The 11,062-nt window shown below is 44.0% G+C and overlaps 1 protein-coding gene across 2 annotated transcripts in view; it reads right to left on the minus strand.

Moving 5' to 3' along the window:
* Window positions 1-9,929, minus strand: part of TSPAN5 (tetraspanin 5) — a 174,058-nt gene extending 164,129 nt beyond the window's left edge. For both annotated transcript variants that reach the window (XM_090266326.1, XM_090266325.1), the window contains exon 1: window positions 9,464-9,929. In XM_090266326.1, the coding sequence (XP_090122452.1) occupies window positions 9,464-9,544 (81 nt within the window). In that variant the 5' untranslated portion in view covers window positions 9,545-9,929. The remainder of the gene's footprint in view (window positions 1-9,463) is intronic.
* Window positions 9,930-11,062: the final 1,133 nt, after the last annotated feature.

The raw sequence follows: 11,062 nt of genomic DNA on the forward strand, positions 1-11,062 counted from the left end.
CGCTGAGGTGTGCAGGGCAGCGCGGCCCAAAAAATAAAATGCCTACGTCTTCCTTGTTCCTGTTGAATAAATAGCCTCTATCCCTACATGATGCTAATTTTTAGTATACCAACTGCAGCTCAGGAGGTTCTCTTTAGCAGAGACTTTCTCGTTTTGTTTTTAAATGTGCTTTTAGGTTTAAAAATAAACTGGCACTTTTGGATTATTAAAAAATTCCACAAGGGTTAAAGTGGGCCACATTATTTTTTTCTCATAAGCAAAGAACATAAGCTTCATGTGCTGGTGAAGTCAGACACCCTTTGGTCAGAACCCTACACCACCCTCTCCCAACTCCCCCAAGTGTCCCCACCAGAGAGCCAAGGGAGGAGATGCTACAACTTGCCAAGAAAAACAAGCCAGAGCTTCTCAACTCAGCTGAGCATATCACCTGCAGGATTTAAAAAACAAAAACCACTAATACCAGGGCTCCATCCCCACCAACTGAATCAGAGCCCCTGCTAGGAAGACTGAAATTTCCTGACTAACAACTTATTGTGTATGCTGCTATATCTATAAAGGGATGAAATATCAACTAATCCTATAGGACGCATCCCTAGTCAGTGAGAGAAACGTCCTATGCAGAAGAAAGAAACTGATACCAGGTTTATTTTTTTAAACACATACCTGACCATCAAGATTAAAAATCATCTGAGGGCTAGAATGATGATTTATAATGGTTTGTTTTAGTCGTAGGACACCCCCACCCCTGACCTTTTTTCCTTTTTCAAGCAAAATCTTTCATTGTGTCTCAAAATATCAAATCCAATGGCTGACTTTTCCTGGGGAAAGAGATCAGACGCACTCCCATTCAGGCTGCTGCACAACTCAAGGAAGCCCAAGGCTGCAGGTAGCACAACTTGAAAACCACTGGCCCAGAATAAGACATTTAAATGTTTAAATATATAATTCTAAATTCAAATAATTAACTGGAGGATTAGAGTCTGATTAGCACTTAGCCTTGGGAGATGGGTTTAACAGAAGTTCACCTGAAAAAAGAGGGGAAGTTTTCATTGCACTAGGAATTCAACTTGAGCCAACAATATTCTCTGGCTGCCAGGAAAAGCACACGCAGTGTTGCCTGGGTTAATAACTACTATCAGTATTGAGAAGTTTACCTTTTACAAAGCACCTTCACATGCCTGATCTCATTGGGTAACAACTCCGAGAGCTATTGGAATTATTTTTCCCACATTGCAGGTGAGCAACTGAGGAACTAACTTGTGAGAGTACGTTACTCAAAGACAAATCAGGCAGTAGCAGAGGCTTCTGCCTCCAGGTCCAGCACAGACTGGAAACCTAAGGGGGAGTTGGAGAGTAACAGTCCCACAGCTCTTTGGATGGTTGGAACAACAAATAAAGAATATGTTCAATACCTTGGCTGGGTAGCTCAGTTGCTTAGAGCATCATAACAATATACCAAGGTTGTGGGTTCAACCCCTGGTCAGGATACATACAAGACTCAACCAGTGAACGCATAAATAAGTGGAACAACTCCCCCTCTCTCTCTCTCTCTCTCTTCCACTCTCTCTAAAATCAGTAAGTTAAAAGAAAAAACTTTTTTTAAAAGAATGTGTTCTATTCTGATTGCTACATTAATGGAAGTGTATCCAAATGGGACAACAGGCAAAGTACCATGACCAGGGCAAAAAATCTAGAAATAATGAATGAAAAATACATGGAGGAAGTAAGAGCTTTTAAAGATATAAAACAGAATGTTTAGGAATGCCATAGTAGCTATTTTTAAATAATGGGAGGGCTATGGAAAAGGAAGATTAGTCTTGTTTTGTGTTACTCACGTGTAACCTAGGTCATTCCCCTTTCTTCTTGCCGAAAAATTCAGTCCTAAAGCCATTACTGGGAACCAAGCATGGTGGGCCTTTGTTCAGAAACTGGTATGGGGAGGGATGTGGAGGTCTAGAGCAGGGTATCAGAGGCTGATGTGAGTGAGAAAGTGGTCGCACTGGGCTGTGGGTTGAGGCATGGCATGTTGGAGCACTAGCGGGTAAGGAGGGCAGCCATGTGACGGGCGGAGGCAGCAAGGGAAGGCTGGCTACCTACAGGAGCTTTGATCAAGTAAGTGAATTGTTAAGAGTAGTGCTAATTGGAGCCAGGAATCTCATTGTCAAAGAAGGCAGTTAAGTATATGGAAAAGGGAAAACTTAGAATAAACACTGTGGTATCAGAGAGGGATTTGAGGTATCACTGTGAACTTATGGTTTCCAAAATGTATAACTAGATATAGAAATGAAGATGTAAATGTGTGTATGTGTGCATATGTGTATATACATACACATAGTCCATTGTTCTGTCCACTGAGAGGTCCCAGAGGTGGTGACACCCTCACAGCAATGAGCACACTTAACAACTATATCTTGGCTTCTCAATACCATTCTGCACTCAAAAGAAACAGAGAAATGGAGAAATGGAGAAATGGCTGATATAAAACAGATGACACAGTCAATTATAAGATGAGCTTGGAACATCCTGTTCTAGCAGAAAACAAAGAACAATTCAAAGAATGATGGGAGTTAAAGGGCACAGGGAGCAGCCTGAAAACATCCAATGAAACATCAAAGTAAGTAACAAAAGTAACAGTTTAATTAAAACGCACTGAAAGTAAGAAAGTCATAAATTCTTACTGATGTAAATAAATAAATAGATTAAAAATTTGAAGAGAAATGGGCTATTTACTTAATTTCAAAGTAACTTGCCACAAAATTACAAAAACTACCCGAAAAAATGGTAAAGAGTAACTTTGTGGTGGAGAAGCTTGACAGACAACACTTTAATCAAATGACCATTGTCAGTAGTAGTTCAAACAAAAATCTGTGTCACCTGAGGGAAGGCAACACTAAAAACACAGCATCAGTTCTGTAATTTTCCTGCCAAAGACACACAGCCTGAATCTGAGATAAGGAAACAGCTGACAAGCCCGGATTGAGGGGCCTTCTACCAAATAACTGGTTTATAATCTTTAAAAGTGTCCAGATCCTGACAGTGAAGGATTGGAAAAGACTAAAAAGGCTTAATATGATGTGTGTTCTGAACTACATTCCTTGTCTTTATAAGACACGATTGGAACAACTGGGAAACCTGAATGAAGTCTAAGGATTAGGTGATGGTACTGTATCAATAGGTAGTTTCCTGGCTTTGATGGCTGGGCTGTCACTACCTAGGAAAATATCCTGGTTTACAGAAAAGATACACTACAGTGTTGGTGAGAGAGCCATCAGGCTGGCAACTGTTTCTCAAATGATTCTGGACAAAAACAAAAAAACAAACTGTACCGCTCGCTCTTTTTCTATAGATGTGAGATTATTTCAAAATTAAAATTAACATCAACAACAGTGAAGTAGAAGGATAGGGAAACATTATATCTGATTTGATGATAGATGAAACTCTCTAACGATTGAAGTGGTTCAAAAACAGATCCATCCTTAAAAGAGTTGGCAGGATGTTAAAGAGAAAATGCTTCACTGAATAGGAAGTTAGAGGAGATGAGGCCTATGTATTTTCTAATGATTTCTTCATTCAACATTATTATTAAACATCTGCTGTGTTTCAGACAGTGTGCTAGACACTGTGCTTATGAACATGACTGAAACACAGTCCCTGCAGCTGAGGCCCTCACAATCCAGTGAAGTACAATGATTTGGAAGTTAGAAATTTTAAGACAGTCATCAGTGTTAATATAGAAAGAAGCATGTGACTCAAGAACATTGTCTTTAAATACTCCAATTTTTCTTTAGGAATTTTTAATGGATGACATAATAATTTATTTTTTCTATCATATTCTTGAACTACATTTTCATCCTAACATTTTTGTGCTTGTGGGTGGTGTTAATTGAGGCATAAGCAAAAACTTTATCACTTTTCACTTATGAACAGATGTAAGTAACTAGATGTTTTCTTCTAAAATAGCAAGTATCTTCTAAAATAAGTTTCAAAGGAGAAGCTAGGGCTATAGTTACTGGAGGAGACTTAACACTCCAAAAGTGAACCCTGACATGTTCTTCATTGCCTCGGGAGTCACTTACATCCCTTTACTCCAGTTTCTTCATGTGTCATAATATGCTTGTTAGATGCTTTGAGATGCGTAGAAGAAATACATTGTAATTATAAAGCTCTGATCAAATACAGGTTGTTTTCACCTACTGCCAGGGACTAACTATTGCTGTGGCCATATTAAGACAGAGTGATCCATCTAAATGAGTTCACGTTAGCCATTTTATGGTGGGTGGAACATTATTTGGTTTTCCAACTTTTCCCCTTGGCTTCATTTCAGTCTTCCAGGCATACCATCAAGTAAGAATGTTTCAGTGCCTTCTCACTGACCCAAGAGTGAGCAACCAGCCCAAGCAACTAAGTATTCAATTACTTCCCCCACTGAGGTCTGTACCTTTCTTACACTTCTCCTGTATGACACTTTCATAACCATATTTAGCTTTCTTCCTGCCATCTCCCTGTAATTCAAAAGGCAATTTAGATTTCCATATGGTTGCCATCAGAACTAACAGATGTCTAGCAAATTAAAGCAAAAATTATGACTTATAAACTGCTGATGTATCATCATTCGAGAACATCTTACAATTTATAGTGAATCATAAGATATGGCTTCTTACACAGGTAAGGCTCCACAAGGTTCCTTAAATCTCTCTCCTCTCTGAATTTAAGCCCTGTAGAATTAAATTAGGTACAACATTCTGCCATCAACCCAGGATAAACCTCTACTTAAAGACATAATGTAGTATTTGCAAGCACATCGAAGAGAATTTGGCTTCAAGTATTCAAGGCTGTTCTAATCCTTGTACAGCAAAGAAAAGAGAAAAATGAATGACTTGGTTCTTCCAAGTCATTCAAGGTTCCCACTGATCCATGTGACTTTTTTCTAACAAGCGATGATTAAATTTACAGAATCCATTCACCTCATCTCCTTTAGATCTAAAGGGTATCATCACTACCTGGTAGTAATGATGCCAATGTACCACCAGATTAAGTTAGCCTAGAAATTTTATAGTCTAGGGTAGAACCAGTATAAAACCTGGAGGTAATAATAATGATAGTTACCATATTTTTACATATTGAGACATTGTGCTTGGTAATGCCTTTTTTCATTGAATCTACAGCTCCGTTAGATAATGTTATCGTTCCCTTACAAACGAGAATTTAAGGCTCAGTACAGCAGACTGCACCTTCCAAAGATGACCACAACTCACACAACCTAAACACCTGTCCATCAAAAGATGAAATCCCTTTCTTCACCCTCTTGAAACTGAGCAGACGCCATGTATGGTTTAACCAGTGAAACTGACAAAAGTGACAGTGGGCCAGTTCCAGTTATAGCATTCAATGGCTAAAGCTTTTTCTTCCATTCTCAGAGACAAGAAGCAGCTGCATGTAGGCACTCCAGCCAAGGACCCTGGCTGAGCTCTCAGCAAGGCACCCCACCCCAACCGAGTCTTCAGATAATTCCAGCTCTGGCCACATCTCACTGCAACTGCATGAGAGATCCCAAGTGCCAACTGCCCAGATGAGCCTGGTCAAAGTACAGAACTGTGACATAGTAACAATAAAATTCTGTTTTAAACCACTAAGTTACATAGCAATAGATAGCAAGAATACTGAAATAATTTCATTGCCTAGGAACAGTTCAGAATTATGGCCAGAATCCAAAAAGGTCCACAGCAAAACATCTATTAATGGTGGGTGATGGGATGTGAGGGTTCAGTACCCAAAAAAGCAACTGTAAAACAAAACTTCCTTTTCCTTCCCTCCCCTACCCCTAAGCAGACTCAGGGTTTTCTGAGAAATGTTCTAGTACGGCGACACCCTCAATAATATCAATTCCCTTCTGGCTTGAGTTCTTCCAATATTAAATAGAGATAATAAGATTTTTCCCCACCTCCTTGTGACAACTAATGAGAAAGGAATCTGTACAAGATGTTGACTTTGTTGCTCAGGATAGCGCTTTAACTGTTATATAAAAGGAATCAGATTTTACACACGAAACTCTAACTCTAATAATAAAAATGACTCACAGGATTACATTTGAGAATCTCAATGGGTATAGGGGAAAATGCATTCTATACCAATAAATGAATAAGCCAAGAAGAAATTTTAAAGATCTTTTTAAATGAAAGAATCTTTGAGGAAGAAATGAAATTTTAAAAAATGATCTTCAGACAAGTCTCAGTGAGAGAAAAATTCTATAATTTAATAAACATCCCAATATATGCTGCTTTTATTATATATTAGTGCCCCTCACTAGTATTTTTCTTCCTCAGCATATTGGAACTCATTAGACTCATTCTTTTTCAGAACTAGAAGGAGCCTTACAACTCATCCGATTCCTTCATTTTAACTGCGGAGAAACTGAGGCTTGGGGCAGTTAACTGAGTAGCAAGGAGTCAAACTACTCATTAGAGAACCAAGTTCTTAGTGCTGGTGCTACTATATTTTCAGTTTTTATTTTACCACAATTTTACCTTCAAATGTCCCCAGTGTATTTCAAATGTATTCTAGCATTTCACGGTGTGAACATGAAAGGTTAGGAAACCATGCCCTCCGTTATCAATCTCTTCTTCATAACTGTATGAGTCGTGCCAAGCCGGCTTGTCCTGGAAGTCACAGAGAGAGAATGTTGACTGCAGCGAGCACAGGTGTGCAACTTTATAGACACGGCCTGCCAAGTTACAGATCCCAGTTCTTCAGTCACTAACATCTTAGTCTGAGTTACTTTCATCAAATATCATGGCCACCTTCCTGCTGATCACCACAAGAGACCAGGGTACTGACAAACTGGGAGGCTTAAATATGGAGTAATTTTGAAGCAGACAGCAGGATAGGAAAGGTATGGTTGTGGGGAGACTATCTGAGTGGAAAGCTTTAGGCAGAGAAGAGGAAGAAGGTGAATTGAAAGTAAAGGAAGGGTGTGGAGGGGAGGGTGGCCTTCCCATTATTATTAGGGATTTCTGGACTCAAGGGTAGGTAGGATGGCGACCATGTCCAGCTTGAAGCAGCTAGAGGAGCCAGAGACCTTCGCCCATTGTGCTTTACAAGATTACGAAGTGTCTTAATATCTGAGAGGGAGGGATAGTTATTTTTTACGAACCATGGGTATGGACTTGGGGGGGATTGCTGGGGGAGGGAGATGCTGGGTGGAGGGGAGTAAAGGGGAGAAAATCGGAACTATTGTAACAATATAATCAATAAAATACATTAAAAAAAAAAAGAAAGTAAAGGAAGGGCCCTTATAACAAAGATATCTACATAACAATTCTTCCTCAGACATCTCCTTTAGTTTCAAAGCCTACATCTGCTTTCAGGCTTCCCATAAAACTCCCCCCAGAGGTAAAGACCTTCAAAATCAGATAAGATGTGGCTCTATTATGGAACTCCTGGTGCAAGCACTCTGCAACTCCTTGAAGATCTCCACAATTCCACAGGTTTTGCTACAACCTAATCCACAGAAAATACTAAATTTGCCTCTGCGCACTGTATAAAATTATACCAAGCTGTCAGGGAAACAGGCCCAAATCCCTTTATTTCTTTCTACTTCCTGCTATGAAACTGCAGAGAAAGTCCCTGGGTGCTTTCTGTTGCCTGGCAGCTAAAATGTGCAACTTTTGGAAGTGTTCAAGTAGAATCAAAAGGACTGGGCTCACTACCCCAACATGGTCAAGCCCCAGTTTTGTAGTTCCTGACTCTCAAAGTCAAGACGTTTGGAGTTTAGATAAAAATCAAAACACCTCACTGAGAAATGTCACTACCCACCACTTTTAAACACTGCCAGCAGGGGTGTGGAGAAAAAAGAAGCAAAGAAAGAAAACAATTTCTTCTTCTTATATTTGTAGCAGTGTTTGTAGAGAGCAGGGATGACTGCTAACAGAAATCGTGTACAATCGCTGACAAAAAAAAAGAATGCCTGCGAATGACTGTATATTATATTTACTCATGTGTCCCTTATCTTTATCATCCCTGAGAAGAGATGACATGCTGACACAGAAAGTGATCCCCAATCCCTTCCATTATCTTTGGCAAGACATGTACGACCAATGCAGGATACCCCTATAGAAAACAAAAAATAAAAATACCCTGGTAATTGTGTGGTAGAAAAAAAAATACAGAGCTGTATTGACAACTATTCTCATAATGTGTATGTTTACAGAAAATAGCCAAAATTAAAGGGAATCAAATAAATATACCTTGTGTTCAGACTGTTGTGAATTATTATTGATCCCGCCTTTGCATTATTGTTTATCTCACACTGAACCTACACTGGAACAGCAACTTGTAGAATCCCCCCTGACAGCCACCATCTTCACATCCCAGGGGGCAGAGGAATGCCCAGTAAGGAAGTGGATGGGTTGGGATGGGCTGGGATGGGCTGCGATGGGCTGGGATGGGATGCGATAAGGAGGAAAAATAACACGGTCTTTGAACCGGTTTCCCCTGGTCCTAGTGAACTCTGTCTGGTTGATGAACACGTTTGTGAGATCAAGGAAAAGAATCCAAACAAAAGAGTAGGCGTCCCAGCACAAATACAATAGGTGCCAAGCACACCGTAGTGCCAGCAGGAGGGCATAGTTTGAATCTTGCGTTCAAGCATTTGCTCTCTCGGTACCCCCAATAAAACATGTCTCGCACTCCTCCTTTGCATTTCCCCAAAACAGCCCGCTCGATGTCACTCCGTTAAAAAGGAGAACAAGAGGCACGAACACATGGAAACAAACGTTGATGGTGTCTTATTATCCTGACAGTAATATATTTAGAAAGAAACCCATCGACCTCACGCGCCCACTGGCCAGTCCATTATCCAAAACGGAGCGCTTTCCAGCCGAAGGGGAAGAGCTTACAGGAAGCGTTATTTGCGTGCACATTACAGAACCATATATGTACCGCCGCATCTGCATCCTACACAAAGCCCGAGATGGTGCAGGAAGATACACGCTGAGCAAGGCACAGACCAGCCGCGGCAACACGGAGCCAAGCCCTCATCCAATCAGAGCCTTGTTAGAAGATGGACCTCAGGGTCGGCTCTGCCCGATTAGCCTTGCCTATTATGACACCACGCTCTGCCCAACATCCATTTCCCACCGGGAGCAAATTTAATTCGTGTCGTTGCTCATTTCTCAAACTGCCGAGACCTTTCTTCCATCTGCATGCCCTAGTCGTCCCTTAAAAAGCCACCCCAAGGCCTGGGTGCTCCCTTTCCGGCTCGGTTTTTCTTTTTACCTCTTCCCATTCCTATAAAGGATGAAATGTTGCACCAACGCGCAAGCTGGAGAGGCGGAAGGCAAACGCCTCTGCTAGCTCCGGCACGTGCCCGAGGGGCTGCGAAAAGTAAGGGCAGCCAACAACGCGGGGGAAATCTTCGCGAATCGATCGGCCACAACAGTTGAAATCCCAAAGAGCTCCAACTTACCCAAAATATGACATTGAAGCCAAATATGAAATATTTGATGCAACAACTGACTTCAGGACCCTTGTAGTGCTTCCCGGACATCCTCTGGGTTCATGTAGACACTTGCCCCGGCAGCCCGAGTTTGGAGCCCCGGAGCACTGGTGCTCGGAGCTTCCCGGCAGGGAGCGAGGGCTCGGAGACGCCGCTCGGGGCCGTGGCGCGGCGGCCCGAGCTGATCCACGCGGGGACCGACTGGCGGAGAGCTGCTCCCGCACCTCCAGCCCCTGGCACGCCGAGGCCGCCGGAGCCGGGGTGGCCGCGAGCGGGTACAGAAGCCGTGCGCTGCAAGCCTGGAGCCTCGCGGAAGCTGGCGCCGAGCACCAGGCGAGCGCCCGCGTCCGTCCGCCAGGCGATCGCTCCGTTGGTCCCTCTACGAGCTTCAGGCAAACGCAGCCGTGGCAGATGCTGGAGCGGACGCTACTCGCCCGCCCGCCGGCTCGAGCGCGCCCTCCCAACCCTCGCTCCGCCTGCCGCTTGCTCCACCCGCTTGGCCGGTTGCCCCTCCGCCCGCACCGCGCGCAGCTCCGCCCGCCGCCCGTCACCTAAGCCTCAACGAGGCGCGCGCGCGCACGGGCTCGGGCGCTCGCGGGCGGCCGTAGCACCACGTAGCCGCACGGCCGCCTCCTTCCACCGCTCTCCGCTCCGCCCGCTCCCTTTCCCCGCCCCTACTCTGGCTGCGGAGCACGGACGACCCCCGAGCGCTGCGCTAGGTAGTTGGGGAAGACTGCAGGCGGAAGGAAGGAGGGAGGGCGCCCGGGAGCACGCCGCTTGGGAGCAGCCTGGCGGAGTGACCGCGACTGATGAGCGGCAGGTCCCTCTCCGTCACTCGAGTCGGCCGACAGCTTCTGGAGGCTCGCAGGGGAGAGGGTCGCTGCGGGGCGAGAGGGCTGGGAGAGCAGGGATCCACGAGCCCCCTGCCCCAGGAGAAGCCCCCTTCCGAATGTAACTACACTCACGCCCCCTCTTCCATCGCTAGGTTATGGTGGAAGAGAAGACACCGGGCCAGTGAGTGAGCCTGAGGGGAAAAGGTCGTAGACTTAGCTGGGGACTAAGGGGGAAGGCAGAGTATTGGGGAGGGGGGAGAAAAGAGAGACGGAAAATGGGGGAAGCAAATCGGGAGGGTTGCAAAGGAAAGTCTCCTGATTCCCAGTGTGGCTCCAACCCAACCTCCCCACCTGCCGGAGAAATGAGGTTTATTCTAGACGTGGAGATGAGGAAGGAAACATAGCCGAAAGGAGTCCTGATTTGGAATACAACCCTCGCCCTAGGGTATGTTGCAACAACACAAACTCAGACTGCAGATGCCCCCGCGAGATGGAGTAGTGCCCAAGGAACTTGACTGGTTCCTAATTCTTAAGAAGAAACCCAGAATGAGTTTCAAGATGGCCATCTGAAGAATCCAAATAGCATTTATAGATCGTGAACCATTAAGCATTTGAGCTCTGGGGCAAGATAAGAACGAGTGTCTGAAAATAGAGCTCTAGCTGAGAAGGTGTTGCCTCTCTGCCCTCCTCCTTTCATAGGTGCCAGCAAGTAGGTACCAGTATGTCGTGCAAGAAG

Source organism: Furipterus horrens, unplaced genomic scaffold (genome assembly GCF_987537825.1).
Source record: "Furipterus horrens unplaced genomic scaffold, mFurHor1.1.pri manual_scaffold_2, whole genome shotgun sequence".
Classification (NCBI taxonomy): Eukaryota; Metazoa; Chordata; class Mammalia; order Chiroptera; family Furipteridae; genus Furipterus; species Furipterus horrens.